This window comes from Onychostoma macrolepis, chromosome 08, assembly GCF_012432095.1.
Source record: "Onychostoma macrolepis isolate SWU-2019 chromosome 08, ASM1243209v1, whole genome shotgun sequence".
Taxonomy (NCBI): Eukaryota; Metazoa; Chordata; class Actinopteri; order Cypriniformes; family Cyprinidae; genus Onychostoma; species Onychostoma macrolepis.
The window spans coordinates 17854503-17877527 of NC_081162.1; the positions used below are offsets into that span (position 1 = coordinate 17854503).

General features: G+C 36.6%; 1 protein-coding gene across 6 annotated transcripts; it reads left to right on the plus strand.

The window, feature by feature from the left end:
* The first annotated feature begins 2255 nt into the window (after window positions 1–2255).
* Window positions 2256–18113, plus strand: LOC131546281 (torsin-1A-interacting protein 2-like). 6 transcript variants are annotated; one of them, XM_058785759.1, is made up of 16 exons: window positions 2256–2381; window positions 2592–2676; window positions 4856–4972; window positions 6484–6600; window positions 6874–6990; window positions 7246–7362; window positions 7638–7754; window positions 8006–8122; window positions 8628–8744; window positions 9015–9131; window positions 9387–9503; window positions 9775–9891; window positions 10147–10263; window positions 10537–10653; window positions 16761–16871; window positions 16977–18112. In XM_058785759.1, exons 2-16 carry the CDS (start codon window positions 2655–2657, stop codon window positions 17747–17749), a joined length of 2310 nt encoding a protein of 769 aa, XP_058641742.1. In that variant the 5' UTR covers window positions 2256–2381; window positions 2592–2654; the 3' UTR covers window positions 17750–18112. The 6 variants fall into 6 exon arrangements, with proteins under 6 accessions (XP_058641742.1, XP_058641746.1, XP_058641744.1 ...); XM_058785763.1 differs by lacking the exon at window positions 10537–10653 and having other exon boundaries at window positions 16977–18113; XM_058785761.1 differs by lacking the exon at window positions 10147–10263.
* The last annotated feature ends 4912 nt before the right edge of the window (window positions 18114–23025 follow it).

Sequence of the window (23025 nt, forward strand, 5' to 3'; positions counted from 1 at the left end):
TATTTGTCTTTACAGACAATGATAGGGGCTATTGTAAGCAAAAACATGAATGTTAGATGTGTAATATCACGAAGTGCGTTCTATAACTTGAATTCTATTTATTCCTCAGCTAAATTAAGATAAGATGAAAACAATGCCACTGGAATAGTTTGCATTTTACTAGATTGCTGCAACATATAATAAACTTTATATTATATAGCGCCTTTAAAAGTAGCATCTCAAAGCGCTTTACATATACAAATATGAAGTAAAAAGATGCGCACAAAAGTACAGGCAATAAAAACAATCAACCCATACAAAGCCAATATAATAAAACACAAAGTAATCACATAAATGCTACCCTAAAAAAGTAAGTTTTAAGAGACCATTTAAAAATACTAAGGGATTCTACATTTCTAATCTCAGAGGGCAAGGAATTCCACAATTTAGGAGCCAATGAAGAAAAAGCCTGATCACCCATAATTAAGAAGAGTTGTTCAAACCGTTAAAAGACCAGCTTCAGGGGAACGTAGAAAGCATGTAGGTGTATAGGGGGTTAAAAGCTCTGACAAATATTGAGGAGCCAAATTATTCAAGGCCTTATAAGTGAGCATGAGAATTTTAAAATCAAGACGAAAACTTGTCACTGTTTAGACAGAGAAAATTTTCAGACATCCATTTTTTTTTATCCCAGTAAAGCATTGAGAAAGAAAAGGCAAAGGCATATTAACATCAGGTTTTGAATGTATGTAAATCTGAGTGTCATCGGCATAAAAGTGAAAGTTAAGACCAAGTGTTCTTAAAAGTTGGCCTAGAGGAAAAATGTAAATACTAAAAAGTAAAGGGCCCAAAATGGATCCCTGGGGAACACCAGAGTGCACCACACCACCCATCACAACAAACTGCTTACGATCAGAGAGATAGGACTTAAACCACTTCAATGCAGAATCAGAAACTCCAAAGACAGTCTCTAAACAGGTGATTAAAATTGAGTGATCTATAGTGTCAAAAGCGGCACTAAGATCAAGAAGAATCAGTATAGATGGACGGCCAAAATCAGAAGCCATTAACAAGTCATCATTGGTGACCTTAACTAACGCGGTTTCAGTGCTGTGGAGTTTACAGAATCCAGATTGAAGTGCCTCAAAAAGATCATTAGAAGAAAGATGTGAAGGCAATGGAGAAGCCACTGTTTGTTCTAAAATTTTGGCGAGGAATGGAAGATTAGAGATGGGAGGAAAATTATTCAAGTTATCAAAGTCCGTGTTGTTATTTTTTGGTACAGGGGTGACGGCAGCAATTTTAAGCGCAGCTGGCACAACACCAGTGCTCAAAAAGTCATTGATAAGACTCAAAACAACAGGACATAGGTAATCAAAACATGATTTAAACAAGATGGAACCGGATCAGTTCTGGAAGTCGTAGCTGTCATTTTCAAAACCATATTACAGAGTGTCATGAATGGCAATATATGTATGCATAATATATGCACTCGAAATGAGAAACATCAGTGGGAATGCTCATACTACTCTGAATGTTGATTCCTTTTTAAAGAATTTGATTGGTCCCAGAAATTGTCAAACTCTACAAAGTTTACTTTCGACACAGTGGAGGTTCTCCAAAGAGAAATTGAGATAAATTGTTTCCTCTAAGGTTTCAAACAAATCTTAAAAAAAAAAAAAATAATAATAATAATAATAAATATATGTATATGTGTGTATATATGTATGTATATGTATATATATATATATATATATATATATATATATATATATATATATATATATAATATGCACACACACACATTTTACAAAGAAATCAATACATTTTTGGATTGGACTATATGGAGTGAATTATACCTTTTGCTGAGGGGGCTCAATTAAGATTATTAAGAAAATGAGATTGTAAACTGTATTGTAAATTGCATATTTACTTTGGAATAATTATTTGTACATAAGACTAAATTTATATAGGTCCAATCTGTTCTAAATATGTTTTGAGTAGTTTTTCGTGGCTTAAGATTTATTACGCGTAAGAATGCCAGTAAATAATGGAAATGGGTTTGAGTGGTTTTAAGTCCTGTATGATTTAAGTTCAGTTTAAAGTTAGTAATAATTTGCTTGTACACATTTCGGTTTTTTTTTTTTATTATTTGTAAGTAATTTGTATTTGTAACATTGATAATTCCTGTTAAAATAATACTAAAAACAAAAATTATTATTATTATTAATACGTTTCTCGCCCTTGCATGTGGTCCCTCTTCAAAAAACGTCCGAGGGAAACAAAATGACTAAATCACACAGTTCCCAGTACCACCCGGAAGATCAGTGGCGCAGTTGCACATGAAAGTGTGACTTGTCAGGGCAAAATCCGAAATATTATGTATGACTGGTGTCAGCTAGGTATGTATGTTTTTTTTTTTTAGACTAGAAGAACAGGTTTCAGAGGTATTTGTTCTACGTGTTAGCGTCGTTTTTAGCAACCGCGTTTGCTGTAGTACAAGTTATAATGTTCCTCTCCTTCATTAACTGTTTAAATATTACTGTATTTTTGTATCACCGGGGAATTTGTGGTTGACATGTTTGTTAATGTGCTGTCGTTTCTACATTCAGGTCCATTTCAAAAGATCTACTACAATAAAGCACATTGATAAAGGAAGCATTTGTGCAAGAGCAATGGCTAACAAAGGCAACAGTGGTAAATATTTAAAATGTTTTTGAAATGTTATGTTTAAATATGCCAGTGCTCTATTATCTTCTTAAATATAGACTAATTTGCATAGATTTCCACAGCATACATCTAAACATTGGAAAAAGCCGGGTTCAAATTCCGGTTTCATTTTGTTGATATATTAGATTTAAAAGTTTAACAGTGGGGATTTTCTCTTTTTTTATGTATAGGTAAACGTATCTAAGCTCATGTACCCGTTAAGAACTACCATATTTGAGCTCAGATTATAAAAAGAAAAACTAATGTCTTAACTAATAGATGTGTTAAGGTGAGCTTAAAGGGTGCACTACTATGAAAATCACACAGCTTCAGTGTGACATCAATAAGAAAAAGTGTAATTTCATACATATTGTTAATAATAGTTGTTCATATTAAAATATTTATGAACCTAATACATGACCTAGATTATTTATTTTGTAAAATCTTGTCATTTTAACAAATATTACATGAAATTTATTAAAAATTGATTCAGCTCCTCTTCCACATTGAACGACTATGTAAATACTTCATAAACAGAATTATTAACTGATTATTAAAATATTAACTGATGGTTGTCACTTTAAATTAATCTTTATGAAATGATTAACTTATTTTAACAGCTTTAAGATAACACAATCTAGGTGTAACTACAGTTTATGCCCAAAGATGACAGAGGCATGTCATTCGTACAAAGAAGGAGCCTATCAGAAACCTGTCGTATCTGTCCAGGAAAAAAAGCGACTAAAGTCTGGAATACACTACAGGACTTTTAAAATGTGAACAGGTTTTTAAAACACCAGGCATCATACACTTACCGATTTATAATAGTATAATTGTATTGTAAAAAGTCACAAAGGAAAACTGGGCATCATAGACTAAACGACTGAGGATGACACACTAGACATTAAATTCCTTCTGTTCACAACAAACTCACACAGAAATGTGTGCATTGTTGGAGACGCATAACAAATGAAAACAGTATGTGTTCTAAAATCGGCTGGAATTTCAAACATATTTGATCTCCTCTGACTGGATGGAATCAAAGTCTGAAGCTAAAAAGTCTGTGACCATCATACACTATGTGATTTTCTTTGGAATCAGTCGACTCGACTCAAATCTGCAAACTGGCTCTGACCTTTGCTAACTAGTGTTAACTTCTCCCGACTGTAAATCGGTGGAAAATCGGAGCAAAAAATTGTGTAGTGTATTCCAGGCTTAAGAGAATATAAATAAATTGACATCCATTTAATAAGATGCTTCATATTGAGGCTAGTTTCTGTGTTCATCCCGATGAATTAAATATTTTATTGGTTTGTTTTGTTATTAGATTTTTGAATATGTGTTACTTAGCTGAACGTGGACAAGTCTAGATGTTGCAATATGTTTGACACTTTTGAATGACACTATGAATATACTATAACTGATCAAACTGAGTGCCTTTTTGCTTGATTTTAGTGTTCTGTTTTTTTTTTTTTTTTTGTGATTGACTTTGTACCTTCAAATAAAACATTTTTCAATTATTCTTAAAAAAATGTTCCTTAAAATAAACAAGAATTTTTATAAAACATGATGTGAGCTTAATGGGAACAGGAGTGTGTTCAAAGGGTACAAAAATGTACCCATTAAGCACAGCCAGACTTTTTGCATTTAATGATGTATATCTTAATTGAAATGCTTTTTTCATTTAAAATAAAATATTATTGTGTGAGAGATTAATATTTTATTTTAAAATAACTGAAACCGATAACTTGTGCACTAAAATTGTCTCAATGTAGATTTTGGTGAGCTTAATAGGTACGTTTACCCTGAGTCAGAAAATACTGTCAACAGAAAAAAAAAAAAGAAAAATGAAAATCAAGTGAATTATATATGAACAACCCCCTCTGTAAAAACCTTCTGAATTTATATAGGAATAAAACTAGAAAGCTGGGTGAATGTAAGTGCTGTTGAAGTTGATTATATCGCTGCACTCCCTTCTCCTATCCATGCAAAGTTGCATGGATGGGTGGAGAGTTCTTGCCCAGAACAGAATCATAAGGCTAATGCAAACTATATGCCCATTGTAAATAATTTTTGTCTGAAGTGGTCCCAACAGAATGCTTTATAGTGCTGTTCACACACTGTGGTTGTACACAACATAATATATTTTTCCTGGTCTGACACACAGATGAGACAGAAAAACTTTCAGGCGCTATGCAGCAAGGAACTGACTTGAAGTCTCACCTAGTTCCTGATACAAAAATGAAAAGTCAGAGTACCAGTGAATCTGAGGAGAAACAAAATGGTATGCTTGCACATCATATTATTAATGTTTAGAGAGTTTACAGTGAAAGTGATGTGACGTGGCCAAATATGGTGACCCATACTCGGGAATTTGTGCTCTGCATTTAACCCATCCAAAGTGCACACACACAGCAGTGAACACACACACAACTAGAGGTCGACCGATAGTGGATTTTACCGATACCGATAGCTAGGTTGGACCACACTGGCCGATACTGATTAATCACCCAATAGTTTTCAAAATGGATACTGAAAGAAAGCTAGTTCTTTACTATTTAAAAAAAAAAAAAGCAGTAACAGTACTGAACCATACTTTGTAAATGAATAGAAATATTAATATTATTTACTATATTGATCATTAAAGTTATTTCATAGTTTGCTAATGTTAAAAGAAGAAACTTTAAAATTTAAAAATATAGCCTATTAGTAGCTAATAGTGAATGTTGAAATGAACACACTCTACCAAGGAACAATACTTCTACAGTTTTCATTAATGCTACGAATGGACTCTTATTGTTAAGTGTTACCATTTAATTTCAACAGTCATGCTTAAAGATGGCCATCTTTAAATATCTACACAAGGCCATAGCATTAAAATTACATACAAATGGATATTGTATGTATACTCACACACTTTATTTGCTTCTATTTTTAACACTTGATAATTATCAAAAAAAAAAAAGTCACCGCGCAAAAGCGCAGCACTGCGTCAGGAGAACTCAGAAGGCATCACACACACACACACACACACACACACCAGGCGCTTTGCGTTCAAATCAAGTGGCGGTCTAAAACAATTTATTTAATCACCAAACGGACATAAGTTTGCTTCAAGAATGAACAATGTGGCATAAATGAGTTTGAAGTTCGGTGTTTAAAAAAAACAGAGCAAGCAAAGAGAGCGCGCGATCTGTATTACAGCTCTCTATATGAAGCATTCAGACTTTATTAGAGCCACAGAAAGACAAACGTTTTGCTGAAAAATGCACAATACATAATTTATAGCCTAGGGTGAAGTCATTATGTACATTCACAACAATTTGGGACAAATATAATGTAATTTAATAGAAAACTATTTGAATGGCGCTCTGTTCCGCGGCAGGATTTTCTGTCGGCTGTATTTAAATGCGAGTCTGGAGTTTCCCGCTCTGTGCAGCGCGCAGTGTCACGTGTCAAAATAAACAACACGTGCTGTCAGTGATTTCTGCCTCTAGAGGCCGCTCTCGTACTGTATAATGCCAGCGGACCCTTTTCAGCCACTCCAGCAACGGTTGCAAACCGGAAAACTATCGGCATGGATTTTTGCCGATAACCCATAGTTGCGGCAATCGACTATCGGTGCCGATTAATCGGCAAAACCGATGAATCGGTCGACCTCTACACACAACAGTGAACACACACACACCCGGAGCAGTGGGCAGCCATTTATGCTCCCAGCAGAATGCTTTATAGTGCTGTTCACACACTGTGGTTGTACACAACATAATATATTTTTCCTGGTCTGACACACAGATGACACAGAAAAACTTTCAGGCGCTATGCAGCAAGGAACTGACTCGAAGTCTCACCTAGTTCCTGATACAAAAATGAAAAGTCAGAGTACCAGTCAATCTGAGGAGAAACAAAATGGTATGCTTGCACATCATATTATTAATGTTTAGAGAGTTTACAGTGAAAGTGATGTGACGTGGCCAAATATGGTGACCCACACTCGGAATTTGTGCTCTGCATTTAACCCATCCAAAGTGCACACACACAGCAGTGAACACACACACAGCAGTGAACACACGCACGCCTGGAGCAGTGGGCAGCCATTTATGCTCCCAACAGAATGCTTTATAGTGCTGTTCACACGCTGTGGTTGTACACAACATAATATATTTTTCCTTGTCTGACACACAGATGACACAGAAAAACTTTCAGGCGCTATGCAGCAAGGAACTGACTCGAAGTCTCACCTAGTTCCTGATACAAAAATGAAAAGTCAGAGTACCAGTCAATCTGAGGAGAAACAAAATGGTATGCTTGCACATCATATTATTAATGTTTAGAGAGTTTACAGAGAAAGTGATGTTACGTGGCCAAATATGGTGACCCATACTCGGAATTTGTGCTCTGCATTTAACCCATCCAAAGTGCGCACACACAGCAGTGAACACACGCACACCCGGAGCAGTGGGCAGCCATTTATGCTCTCAACAGAATGCTTTATAGTGCTGTTCACACACTGTGGTTGTACACAACATAATATATTTTTCCTTGTCTGACACACAGATGAGACAGAAAAACTTTCAGGCGCTATGCAGCAAGGAACTGACTCGAAGTCTCACCTAGTTCCTGATACAAAAATGAAAAGTCAGAGTACCAGTCAATCTGAGGAGAAACAAAATGGTATGCTTGCACATCATATTATTAATGTTTAGAGAGTTTACAGAGAAAGTGATGTGACATGTGGCCAAATATGGTGACCCACACTCGGAATTTGTGCTCTGCATTTAACCCATCCAAAGTGCACACACACAGCAGTGAACACACACACAACAGTGAACACACGCACGCCTGGAGCAGTGGGCAGCCATTTATGCTCTCAACAGAATGCTTTATAGTGCTGTTCACACGCTGTGGTTGTACACAACATAATATATTTTTCCTTGTCTGACACACAGATGAGACAGAAAAACTTTCAGGCGCTATGCAGCAAGGAACTGACTCGAAGTCTCACCTAGTTCCTGATACAAAAATGAAAAGTCAGAGTACCAGTCAATCTGAGGAGAAACAAAATGGTATGCTTGCACATCATATTATTAATGTTTAGAGAGTTTACAGAGAAAGTGATGACGTGGCCAAGTATGGTGACCCATACTGAATTTGTGCTCTGCATTTAACCCATCCAAAGTGCGCACACACAGCAGTGAACACACGCACACCCGGAGCAGTGGGAAGCCATTTATGCTCTCAACAGAATGCTTTATAGTGCTGTTCACACACTGTGGTTGTACACAACATAATATATTTTTCCTTGTCTGACACACAGATGACACAGAAAAACTTTCAGGCGCTATGCAGCAAGGAACTGACTCGAAGTCTCACCTAGGTCCTGATACAAAAATGAAAAGTCAGAGTACCAGTCAATCTGAGGAGAAACAAAATGGTATGCTTGCACATCATATTATTAATGTTTAGAGAGTTTACAGAGAAAGTGATGTTACGTGGCCAAATATGGTGACCCATACTCGGAATTTGTGCTCTGCATTTAACCCATCCAAAGTGCACACACACAGCAGTGAACACACACAAGAGTGAACACACGCACACCGGAGCAGTGGGCAGCCATTTATGCTCCCAACAGAATGCTTTATATGAACAACCCCTCTGTAAAAACCTTCTGAATTTATATAGGAATAAAACTGGAAAGCTGGGTGAATGTAAGTGCTGTTGAAGTTGATTATATCGCTGCACTCCCTTCTCCTATCCATGCAAAGTTGCATGGATGGGTGGAGAGTTCTTGCCCAGAACAGAATCATAAGGCTAATGCAAACTATATGCCCATTGTAAATAATTTTTGTCTGAAGTGGTCCCAACAGAATGCTTTATAGTGCTGTTCACACACTGTGGTTGTACACAACATAATATATTTTTCCTTGTCTGACACACAGATGAGACAGAAAAACTTTCAGGCGCTATGCAGCAAGGAACTGACTTGAAGTCTCACCTAGTTCCTGATACAAAAATGAAAAGTCAGAGTACCAGTCAATCTGAGGAGAAACAAAATGGTATGCTTGCACATCATATTATTAATGTTTAAAGAGTTTACAGTGAAAGTGATGTGACGTGGCCAAATATGGTGACCCATACTCGGAATTTGTGCTCTGCATTTAACCCATCCAAAGTGCACACACACAGCAGTGAACACACACACAACAGTGAACACACGCACGCCGGAGCAGTGGGCAGCCATTTATGCTCCCAACAGAATGCTTTATAGTGCTGTTCACACACTGTGGTTGTACACAGCATAATATATTTTTCCTTATCTGACACAGATGAGACAGAAAAACTTTCAGGCGCTATGCAGCAAGGAACTGACTCGAAGTCTCACCTAGTTCCTGATACAAAAATGAAAAGTCAGAGTACCAGTCAATCTGAGGAGAAACAAAATGGTATGCTTGCACATCATATTATTAATGTTTAGAGAGTTTACAGAGAAAGTGATGTGGCGTGGCCAAGTATGGTGACCCATACTCGGAATTTGTGCTCTGCATTTAACCCATCCAAAGTGCGCACACACAGCAGTGAACACACGCACACCCGGAGCAGTGGGCAGCCATTTATGCTCTCAACAGAATGCTTTATAGTGCTGTTCACACACTGTGGTTGTACACAACATAATATATTTTTCCTTGTCTGACACACAGATGAGACAGAAAAACTTTCAGGCGCTATGCAGCAAGGAGCTGACTTGAAGTCTCACCTAGTTCCTGATACAAAAATGAAAAGTCAGAGTACCAGTCAATCTGAGGAGAAACAAAATGGTATGCTTGCACATCATATTATTAATGTTTAGAGAGTTTACAGAGAAAGTGATGTGACGTGGCCAAATATGGTGACCCATACTCAGAATTTGTGCTCTGCATTTAACCCATCCAAAGTGCACACACACAGCAGTGAACACACACACAACAGTGAACACACGCACGCCCGGAGCAGTGGGCAGCCATTTATGCTCCCAACAGAATGCTTTATAGTGCTGTTCACACACTGTGGTTGTACACAGCATAATATATTTTTCCTTATCTGACACAGATGAGACAGAAAAACTTTCAGGCGCTATGCAGCAAGGAACTGACTCGAAGTCTCACCTAGTTCCTGATACAAAAATGAAAAGTCAGAGTACCAGTCAATCTGAGGAGAAACAAAATGGTATGCTTGCACATCATATTATTAATGTTTAGAGAGTTTACAGAGAAAGTGATGTGACGTGGCCAAGTATGGTGACCCATACTCGGAATTTGTGCTCTGCATTTAACCCATCCAAAGTGCGCACACACAGCAGTGAACACACGCACACCCGGAGCAGTGGGCAGCCATTTATGCTCTCAACAGAATGCTTTATAGTGCTGTTCACACACTGTGGTTGTACACAACATAATATATTTTTCCTTGTCTGACACACAGATGAGACAGAAAAACTTTCAGGCGCTATGCAGCAAGGAGCTGACTTGAAGTCTCACCTAGTTCCTGATACAAAAATGAAAAGTCAGAGTACCAGTCAATCTGAGGAGAAACAAAATGGTATGCTTGCACATCATATTATTAATGTTTAGAGAGTTTACAGAGAAAGTGATGTGACGTGGCCAAATATGGTGACCCATACTCAGAATTTGTGCTCTGCATTTAACCCATCCAAAGTGCACACACACAGCAGTGAACACACACACAACAGTTAACACACGCACGCCCGGAGCAGTGGGCAGCCATTTATGCTCCCAACAGAATGCTTTATAGTTCTGTTCACACACTGTGGTTGTACACAGCATAATATATTTTTCCTTGTCTGACACACAGATGAGACAGAAAAACTTTCAGGCGCTATGCAGCAAGGAACTGACTTGAAGTCTCACCTAGGTCCTGATACAAAAATGAAAAGTCAGAGTACCAGTCAATCTGAGGAGAAACAAAATGGTATGCTTGCACATCATATTATTAATGTTTAGAGAGTTTACAGTGAAAGTGATGTGACGTGGCCAAGTATGGTGACCCACACTCGGAATTTGTGCTCTGCATTTAACCCATCCAAAGTGCGCACACACAGCAGTGAACACACGCACAACAGTGAACACGCACACCCGGAGCAGTGGGCAGCCATTTATGCTGCGGTGCCCAGGGATCAGTTCGGGGTTCAGTGCCTTGCTCAAGGGCACCTCAGTCGTGGTATTGAAGGTGGAGAGAGCGCTGTACATTCACCTGCAATTCCAAATCCAAAGGTTTCGACTCAAACTCGAAACCTTATTATACTCTAAAACATCAAGAATGTTAAACAGATACATCCACTCACAGACACACACATACACAATTATACACACTCAAATGAATTGGTATGGCTTTAACCATATAGCCAAAATGAGTTAGAAGAGTGAAATAAGAGGTTGAAATCAGATCAGACCCAGAAGGATTAGGCTCTGATAAAGCATTCCTCTTCATTTTTGTTACATTTTTATAGTTTTTTAATGTTTTGTGTAACAAAATGCTTTCTGTGTTCAGGGTTGACTGTAGTAATAATAATGCATTAATGCATTAATAATGCATAGTAATATAAACCTTGACAAAAAGTAGTCTTTGAGAATGCCTAAATATACATTTATATCCACAACCTAATAAAAGTAAACAATTATGTCTAAAAACAACTAGGGAATTCACAAGATTCTCTATAGAGTCCTATACAGGTTCAGTGGTTACATCATGAAATTACATGTTTTTTCTTTCTTTACTCACACCAGGAGGTGCTAATCTGCATTCAAAAAATGGATTTTAAAGGCCTAGTGTCTATTTTCATATGAAATACTGCATAAATTGAAAAATAATTTTAAAAAATTAGAAGAAAATTATTTTGTACTATTTTCAATGGAAAAAATTTATTATAATTATTGCATAAATATTAATTAGTACCATAAAATTCTCTCAAAATAGAAAAGAAAAAAGAAAAAATATTATTGAACAAAAATATATTAGATTGATTGATTTTACTGATTTTACCGTGAAGACCATGAGTGTGATTCCCAAATAAGCAGCGCACAAGGGTTAAAGTTTATGACATTTACAAATAGGACTGTGTGTTTAATCAAATTTTATTATAAATTATGATTCTGTGTTCCAGCAGTTATGAAAAAGTTAACTGTAAAAAGCAATTATTATGCCACATTATGGTTTGCAGTGATACAGCTGTATTTCAATAAATTAAAAAGTTACATATTTAATATATTCAGTAGGTTGTGCAGGTGAACTACAACATAGTTGATCTTATTTTTTCTGATTCAGTTTATTTTTATTAGGGGTGTCAACGTTAACGCGTTAACGCATGCGATTAATCAAAAAATGTTAACGTGTTAAAATTTTTTTAAATGCAAATTAGTCATTTGATAAGGTTTGACCCCAACTTCTTCCCGTCATCGCAGCGTGGAAGGTTATCTATCATTGTGTGATGAGGGTACAGCACCAGTGTTGCCAGGGTAGCGGCACAAGTGGGCTATTTTGAAACTACAGTCGCGGGAAAAATTACAGAGCCGTGGGTTGCGGTTTTTGGGGCTACATTTATAATGTACCGCGCCCGCCCAAAGTGTATATAGACAAATAAAAATTAAAATAGATCCTTTTACTAATGTATTATACTTGGAATGTATCCCTGACAACTTAAGAACGGAGAGGCGGTTGTAACATCAACTTGAGTTTCTGTCAGAGCATACATGTTAAAGCTTTTACACAGCAGAAATAAACATGACAACAGCCACTATAGATTGTATAAGATAATAAACACACGATTACGATAGATATGGTCTGTATATGATTTTCTTGATAGTGCTGTTTAATGCATTGTTATTGCACTCAAAACTACATACGTTTCTTTGTCTGACACACAGAGAAGACAACAGAGATTCCCAGTAAGACTCCGACTAAGAGCCAGTCTCACTTTGATACACAACCTAAGACAGAAGTGAACAGAGAGAAGGGCAGTAAACCTGAGGGCAGAAAAGGATTTTGTCTGAGAATAAAGCATATTATTGCATATAAGTGTTGTCATGTATAAAAAGTTCTAAGGTTGGAACCAGGTCAGGAATCAGATTTACCAGCCACTCTCAACAAAATGGCTAAAAGTCTTCTTCTGCTTCTGCTTCCAGGCCTGTCTAATGATTCTTTTCTGGATAATGCAGATTCGCAAAACCAGATTCTTTCTGGTTTGCAGGAAATTATGACCATACTTTTTTTTTTTTTGGACTCAAACAGAATACTTGTCCAAATGGTCACTGAACGGGAAGATATGAGAATGTTGGGCATTAGAGGTCAACTATTAATTTTTATTTTGTAAAATAAAAATAATCGTGATGAAGATTTTTGCTGTAACCGAGCAGCCCTAATTACAGAATTAATGTTTGTTGAAATGCTTTTTAGCGCTGCTAATTATGTTCAGTTATTGCATGCAACACTACATACTTTTTTTTTGTCTGACACACAGAGACGACGACAGAGATTCCCAGTAGGTCTCCGACCAAGAGCCAGTCTCGCTCTGACACACAACCTAAGGCTGGCCAAAAAAAGGCCAAAAAATCCTCTATTATGTGGTGCCATTACGATTATTTATCTGCTCCCGATCGAGACGGAGCGTCCCCCGAACTCAAATCGTAAATATCGACTCTTGATCAGGCTGCCTCTGACGTGATACCCACGATAGCCAATGAGAGCGAGCAAGCGTAACCTACCGGATGTTGTGTGTTTCTATAGCTTAAACTTGGCAGCCAAATACATGCCACGAAAGCAAAGTACGTCACCCATATTCTTTTTTTATACTTTGTTTTTCACTGTGAAACAGAACACACGCCAGGAGAGCCAGCTGACAATGTTGATTGTCCTCTATTTGTTTTCCTTCTGAAGTCACGTTTGATCTCACGAGTCTCTGTGAGATCACGTGTCACTGTAAAATCGTTCCTACAATCGACAAGTGTGTGGTCTCGTGGTCTGATCGAATCATCTAGTATGCGCGTCTATAAGGATGGATTATAAGGCTAAATCAGTTGAACTGTCTTCATGTCTGTGGTCTCCTTTGGTTTTAAAATCATTTGAAAATCGTCACATTTCTTTAGATATTTACGGATTCGCAGCTTTAAGATATCTAACACTCTGGATTTTCCAGGTCTACCTGTGGAATGACTACTCGATACAATTTTAAAAATCAATCCACTCTCCAAAAATAATATAGGTTTGATATATTCTCTGATTTCTTCACAAAATTTAACATTCTTAATTTTGATTTGCTTTTCTCAGAGGAAACATGGCAAGATATTATAAATAAGATTCATACAACTTCAGTTTGTCTACGACATACGATTATTGTTTAAAGTGGTTCACCGCCTACACTGGACAAAAGCAAAATTTTCACCAAATATAAACTCTTTGTGTGACAAGTGTAGAGTTGAGATAGCTAATCATACACACATGTTTTGGTCATGTTCTAAGTTTGTTAATTTTTGGCAATTAATATTTCATTTTCTTTCAGACGTCCTGTATTTATCTATTGATCCTTCTCCTATTCTTGCAATATTTGATTTAACTACAGAACTCTGTTTAGATAATAATGCAAAAAATATGATTTCTTTTTTCAACTTTAATAGCTAGACATCTTGTATTGCGTAAGTGGAAGGACAAATCTCCTTTTAGTCATTGGATTAGGGATCTTATGTATCACCTTGCTTTAGAGAAGATTCGATATTCCATTAAAGGCAGAAGTCAAACTTTTTTCTCTATTTGGCAGCCAGTGCTGACATACATAGAGCGAATAGATCCAAATGTAACATTGTATGTTTAATTTTGATGTAAATTTTTATCTTTTCTTTCCCTCCTTCTTTTCTTCCTTCCCTCTTTTTTTTTGGTTCAATGTACATAATATATAATACAGGTGCATCTCAATAAATTAGAATGTCGTGGAAAAGTTAATTTATTTCAGTAATTCAACTGGAATTGTGAAACTCGTGTATTAAATAAATTCAATGCACACAGACTGAAGTAGTTTAAGTCTTTGGTTCTTTTAATTGTGATGATTTTGGCTCACATTTAACAAAAACCCACCAATTCACTATCTCAACAAATTAGAATATGGTGACATGCCAATCAGCTAATCAACTCAAAACACCTGCAAATGTTTCCTGAGCCTTCAAAATGGTCTCTCAGTTTGGTTCACTAGGCTACACAATCATGGGGAAGACTGCTGATCTGACAGTTGTCCAGAAGACAATCATTGACACCCTTCACAAGGAGGGTAAGCCACAAACATTCATTGCCAAAGAAGCTGGCTGTTCACAGAGTGCTGTATCCAAGCATGTTAACAGAAAGTTGAGTGGAAGGAAAAAGTGTGGAAGAAAAAGATGCACAACCAACCGAGAGAACCACAGCCTTATGAGGATTGTCAAGCAAAATTGATTCAAGAATTTGGGTGAACTTCACAAGGAATGGACTGAGGCTGGGATCAAGGCATCAAGAGCCACCACACACAGACGTGTCAAGGAATTTGGCTACAGTTGTCGTATTCCTCTTGTTAAGCCACTCCTGAACCACAGACAACGTCAGAGGTGTCTTACCTGGGCTAAGGAGAAGAAGAACTGGACTGTTGCCAATGGTCCAAAGTCCTCTTTTCAGATGAGAGCGAGTTTTGTAATTCATTTGGAAACCAAGGTCCTAGGGTCTGGAGGAAGGGTGGAGAAGCTCATAGCCCGAGTTGCTTGAAGTCGAGTGTTAAGTTTCCACAGTCTGTGATGATTTGGGGTGCAATGTCATTTGCTGGTGTTGGTCCATTGTGTTTTTTGAAAACCAAAGTCACTGCACCCGTTGACCAAGAAATTTTGGAGCACTTCATGCTTCCTTCTGCTGACCAGAAAGATGCTGATTTCATTTTCCAGCAGGATTTGCCACCTGCCCACACTGCTAAAAACACCAAAAGTTGGTTAAATGACCATGTTGTTGGTGTGCTTGACTGGCCAGCAAACTCACCAGACATTGTCAAGAGGAAAATGAGAAACAAGAGACCAAAAAATGCAGATGAGCTGAAGGCCACTGTCAAAGAAACCTTGGCTTCCATACCACCTCAGCAGTGCCACAAACTGATCACCTCCATGCCACGCCGATTTGAGGCAGTAATTAAAGCAAAAGGAGCCCCTACCAAGTATTGAGTACATATACAGTAATGAACATACTTTCCAGAAGGCTAACAATTCACTAAAAATGTTTTTTTTTTATTGGTCTTATGAAGTACCGTATTCTAATTTGTTGAGATAGTGAATTGGTGGGTTTTTGTTAAATGTGAGCCAAAATCATCACAATTAAAAGAACCAAAGACTTAAACTACTTCAGTCTGTGTGCATTGAATTTATTTAATACGAGTTTCACAATTTGAGTTGAATTACTGAAATAAATTAACTTTTCCACGACATTCTAATTTATTGAGATGCACCTGTATATGAACAAACACGTGTATGTGCATGGTACAGTGGGGGGGAGCTCTGTTGGAGCAAGAAATTATTTATTTATTTTTTCTTTTAAAAGTTTTATATTATGTAAAATATTAATAAAAAGAAAGATTTGAAAATCGTCTAGTGTGCGGCTAGCCTAAGCCAGAAGACGACAGAGAGAAGGGCAGTAAAACTTACATAAAAGAAGGTATTTTGTCTTAGAATAGAGCATATTATTGCATTTGCTTGCTTTCAGGTGTTGCCACGTATAAACCGTTCTGACATTGGAACCAGGTCAGGAGTCAGAGAGGAATCAGATTTAACAGGAAGTTGTGGCCATGATTTTGATTCAAACAGAATTAATGCTTGTCAAAATGGTTTATGAACAGGGAAATATAAAAATTCAGGGAGTTACAGGTCAAGTATTAACTTTTATTTAATTCGATTTTTGTTTCACATTGTGAATTTATAATATTCAACATTCCCCTATAGACAACAGAACTGTGGCTACTTCAGTGACCAAAACATCTTTGGTATGCTAATGTTTGTTGTCATTATCTTTGTTTTAATTCAACACAGAATCCCCTCTTAATATCCAAAATCCTGAAGAAGAGACGGCAGGGGATGAGAATGAAGTCCAGGATCAAGAGCAGAACCTCCGACCACCGACCATTGTACCAGGGAATAATAGTGAGTTGTTGTTTTTTCTCCTTTCTAAATATACTAATTTATAAACAAATTACTTGTCTATTTTTGCAAAGAAGCTGACAATGTTTCACATTTCTTTTCTCACAGAAACACTTTGGATTTGTGCAGCTGTTGTCATGTTTGCTGTGATTTATGCATTTATGCGTAGTCCTGACACAACTCCACCTAAAACAAACGATGTGGTGGACGTTTTCAATCAGGAAATGGAAAAACTTGAAAATAGCTTCCGAAATCAGCATCCAGAGCTCTGGAGGAGGAGTCGTATTCATCTCAGGCGCCACCTAAAGACTAAGAACCCCTCTGAACCAGTCAGCCTCATTCTGACATCTGGTCACAGAGCTGAAAAGACACTTGATTGCTTAGCCCGATGCTTGGCCCGAGCCTTTTCCACTGCTGTTAACTCTTCAGTTCTGAATATTAATGGCAAAAGCAAAGCGTCACAAGACAGTGATCAGGTGAAGCTGGACATTGATCGTGAATTGAGAAATGCCTTTGAGGGTGAAAAGTCTGCTGCAGTCATCCACCGTTTTGAGGAGCTCCCTCCTGGATCCACTCTCATCTTCTACCGTTACTGTGACCATGAGAATGCGGCTTATAAAAACGTCTTCCTGGCCTTTACTGTAATGCTTGATGCAGAAGTGGAAGTGTCATCCACTGTCAGTCTGGGAAGAGTTGAGGAGATGGTTCAAGAACACATTAAACGGAAGTTTGTGTCCTCTGACAAGTCAGCTATGTTTAATCAAATGGACGTTGACAAACTAAGTGGACTGTGGAGCAGAATTTCACATCTCATCTTGCCAGTGGCTGCAGAAGAGAAGATTGAACAGCAGGGCTGTGGGGATTGTGATAAATCATTTTAAAAACACTTTTTGCAAAAAAAACTTTTTGACTCATTATTTGGATTCAAACAAAAAAAATATGACTATGTGTTTTTGTATGGATGATTGGCCTCAGTTCTCTTCCTTTCACAAAAAATTTTAATTTTTCAGATTATGAATTTTATATTAGGATAAAATGAAGGAAGTTTCCCCATTTGTATAGCTTTTCTTTATTTCTTTTTTCTCTTTGCATCTAAATTATGTGTTACATTATAGTTATTTTTAATCTCCAATAATTTGTTTGGCCAGGGATGAACGTGTTATATTTGTTGTTTTTATCCTACTTCAAAGCTTTATTAGAGAAAATAAACGTGCCTTAATAAACGAATATTATCTATTCTGCTTCCTATGACTTGTTTCTGACAGATAACAGAAAATGCAGATTAATACGAATGAATTCTGGGGAAATACTCTACTAACGTATATAGCAAAAGTGAAACTAATTGTCATGTATTTCCGGCAGAAAAGTCGCTTCGAGGAAGACTGTCATTAACGTTCCATTTCCTGGAATCGGCTGCACAGGAAAAGTAAAGTGTTTAAGTGGTTTAATATAAAGCAAATGGACTCAAGTGATTCTAAAGAAGATGGACCTATAGCTGGTAACTGCGGTCAGGCCAGCCTCCACTTTGAAAAAAACGGTCATTCTATCCGCCACGTTATTTTGTGTTGCGCGCATATACTAGGCGTTGCGGTAATAGCGTGTAAAAACTCAAATCAAAGGAAAAGTGATCTCTGGCATTCATTTGTTGAGCCAGTTTCTGTCAATAATGAATAAACGAATGAACGAATATATAAATGAACAAATAAATGAAATCAATTAATTTAAAATAATACAAATGTTTAAAAACGGTCTGATAAAACGAAAATGTTGAGTAATATTAAATGTAGAATTTCCAAATAATATGAAAATACCTGTCTGCTGAGAAATAACAAAATAAAAGCCTTTCAAAATTCGCATATAACCACATTTATCTGTAAATTCACATACTTATAAAAAAAAACCTCCCTGTTTCCACACACCAGTTTCAATCCAGATTGACAGTCCACAGTGTATCACTCAACCAGTTTCAGGACTGTCTGATGTTGCATTATATAATAAAAATATCCAAATATCATATTCTACCTGTTCTGCCTGTGATTTTGGAAAAAATAAACTCCCTGGTTCCACGGACCAGTTTCAATTCAGATTAATAGTCCACTACCCCAGTGTGTCACTCAGCCAGTGTCAAGGCGATCTGATGTTACATTACACAATAAAAGCCCTCCGAAATCTCATATATGACCAGTTTTGTCTTTGATTTTGGATAGCTCTAAAAAGGAAACTCCCTGTTTCCACAGAACAGTTTTACGTTTGACTGACAGTATATCTCATCAGAGTGTCACTCACACATTGACTAGACTTTCTGATGTATAATTTCAAATTGAAAGAACTCTAAAAACTCTCGTGTGTGCTTTGTTCTGTGAATTCAGATTAGGTAATAAAGGAAACTCCTTGCTTACACAGACCGCTTTGAATTCAGATTGATAGTACAACACTCCAGAGTGTCAGGATTGGCTGATGTTGAATTGCAAAATAAAAGCCCTCCAAATATTCATATATAAGCTAGATTGTTTATATATTTAGATAGTTCTAAAAAGGAAACTCCCTGTTTCCTCAGACCACATTCAGTTCAGATTGATAGAAGACTCTCTCAGTGAACGTTTAGCCTAGATGTCACTCACCCAAAGTCAAGACTATCTGATATTACATTACAAAATTTAAGCTGTTAAAAAGCTCATATACTTCTTGTTTTCAAAGACCCCTTTCATTTCAGACTGATATTACAGTACACAGTATCACTCAGCCAATGGCTGATGATGAATTACACAATAAAAATGAATATAAAACACCCATAAGATGTCATATGGGTACATAGTGCTTTCCATTTTTTTTTAATTAATAATACAAGTTTTCCTGTTTTTACAGATGAGTATCCTTTAAAAAGATATAGCGTCTGTTCAACTAAAAGTCGGCTAATAGTTTATTTCCAACAGCAAGACACTCAAAAAAGTGGAGATGACAGAGGATGCACAAGGAAGAAGTCATTCTTATGATCTGAAGTGAAACACTTAAATCAACTCTGTTGTAAAGACAACTCTGGAAGAGACATATTCCTATGGCCTCTGCCTATATGTTCTGCCATTTCATGGAGTTTGGGGGCACAGGTTTCTCATCTGTGTTGGACATCATTCTTAAATATCTCTGTTGTGCAAAATGTAAATTATGAATGCCTGCCACAGGTTGGTATAACTGCTTTATAAAATGTATATAACTGTTTCTTCCTTATCAACCATCAGTTCTTCTCTTCATCATTGTTTTTCTTCTCTTTGACTAATCCCAGTGGTTGGAAATTTTTTTTGAAAGACAGGCAGTTTGTGCCTTATAAACTACAATTTCAAGGTAACTGTACAATTCGTATATCCATATTGTGCTACCGTTTACTTATACTCCACTTCAGACTCATATATTGTATTTTTTTAATTTATTAAACTTTTTTTAAATGCAGCATTTAATATTTATTTTTCAGAGTGCAATTTTTCATACCATTACTGTCCAATGAAAACCAAGTATCTTTAAATGTGTTCATTGTGAATAAAATGTATGATGATGTCATAGAATTTGTTGCTATCCTGTAGAACATGTCTCAAACAAGCAAATAAATAAATAAATAAACAAACAAACAAACAAACAAATACATTTGTTTTATTTCCAAATCATTAATATAATAAAAACGCAAGTCATACAGGGGCCTTTTTGTATGATAATCAATACCGTTAATGTTAATCCATTATAGTAGTCAAAATATCCAATCCATGAGCATAACATTGACATATCAGCAGCCCATATTAACTGTGCTATGTTATAAATCCCTAACAAACGGATTTAAAATTTTGCCTGTTCCTTTCAGTTTGTCCTGTCAGTTTTGTGCTGGATAATATTTTCTAAACTCTATGCTATAACGCTTAGGTATAAGAACTTATTTTACGCATCTTTGAATATATAATAGGGATCAGCTGGTTGCTCTTTTCCACCACGATGTCTCGAATGGATTATGCTATATTGATGTGCGCATGCCTAATGAATCTGTGTACCATCCAGCCTTAACCATGTCAGTGTAAATGGTTCAATAGATTGGCATGTAGTAAAAATCTTAGATATTTATTACAGTGTAATATAACCACAATAACAGTGAAACCCAACATAACAACAACAACAAAAATTGGATGAAATAAAATAAATAAATGTACATCATTTATTAACAGGCACCTGCAAAGCCTAAACAGGAATGTCTGGTCTGTGGAACCAGGAAGTTTCCTTTTTAGAGCTATCCAAAATCAAAGACAAAACTGGTCATATATGAGTTTTTGGAGGGCTTCTATTATGTAATGCAACATCAGACAATCCTGAAACTGGTTGAGTGATACACTGTGGACTGTCAATCTGGATTGAAACTGGTGTGTGGAAACAGGGAGTTTTCTTTTTATAACTATGTGAATTTACAGATAAATGTGGTTATATGCAAGTTTTGAAAGGCTTTTATTTTGTTATTTCTCAGCAGACAGGTATTTTCATATTATTTGGAAATTCTACATTTAATATTACTCAACATTTTCGTTTTATCAGACCGTTTTTTAAACATTTGTATTATTTTAAATTAAATGATTTCATTTATTTGTTCATTTATATATTCGTTCATTCGTTTATTCATTATTGACAGAAACTGGCTCAATAAATGAATGCCAGAGATCACTTTTCCTTTGATTTGAGTTTTTACACGCTATTACCGCAACGCCTAGTATATGCGCGCAACACAAAATAACGTGAATGACCGTAGGTGCGTCCCAAATCGCGTACTTGTGCACTATTATATGACGTTTTGTAGTATAAATAGTGCGAGTAGTGTGTTCACACTGAAAATTCCCAAAATAAAAAGTGCACTTTAAATACCTGGATGATGCACTTAAATAAAATGTATACTTAATGTATGAAGTCGCTCCGACAAAGACCATCATTAATGTTCCGCTTTCCGGTTTCGGCTGCACAGGAAAAGTAAAATGTTTGATAAGAAGTGGTGAGATATAAAAATGGACTCAGGTGATTCTAAAAAAGATGGACCTACAACTAGGAGAAGCGCCACCCAACAAACACATTTACGTTGTGGCAACGTCGCTGCCACGTTCCATTTTTACTGTGGCAACGTTGCTGTCTACGTGCTCGCGACATTGTAGCAACGTTGAATTGTAAGACGCGAAAGGTATATAGCAACGTTGTTGCGCGACATTCAGCAACTGCGAGACGACGTTCCGACCACATTTATTTTTATGCCAGATTATAAATATTATATTACCTTTTCTGCGTCTTATTGTTTTTTGTGGTCAATCTCTTAATAATCATACACAAGATGAATATGTAACACTTTTTTAAATACTGTTAATCATTAATTGTTATTTTTAATGTAAAACCAGCTATGAAACTTTAAAGAGGAAAAATGCCATACAAATTCATATAATCCAACTTTATTAAAACATTGCATACATATAATTACACTACCAAAAGATACATTTGAAGAAAAAAACCCCCATTAATATAGAGTATATTAATTATATTAAGCTCAAATATAACAGACTACAAATAAAAAAGCATAAAAAGAGCATTTGAGAACATTTGTTGAACAAAAGAAAAGCAGCTGAAACAGTCATCAGGTCACCAGCTGATGAGGCCGACTCGGGACTGGAGAACACAGCGGACAGGGGAGCGCAGACGAGAAGGTCGGTAGACAGTCCAATAAAGATAAACAAATCCAGTGGGAAAGGGCAAGCGCAGAAACCAGTCGCCAGGCACAAGTCAAAACCATGCAGACAGTCCGGGGACAGAGAATGATGGGTGGCAGGCACAGGTAAAACTGGGCAGAGAACAAGACGGAGCAAAATCAAATAGTAAGCCTCCAATGTAGGAGGACACAAATAGGATCTTGATACGACAGGACAGGCCACATGTCTAGCATAAGCAGACAGAAGAAAATTATTTAAAACGAAAATAGTACAAACGAAACAGAGCACATAGCAGAGATATGGATAAAACTTTACAATATGGTGACACTATTAATTCATGCTTAACTAATGCACAGATAGTCATGAGTTAATGATAACTCATGAAGAACAACCATTTATTAATAATTACTGCATCAGCAACAAATGAACATTCTATATGATTCATA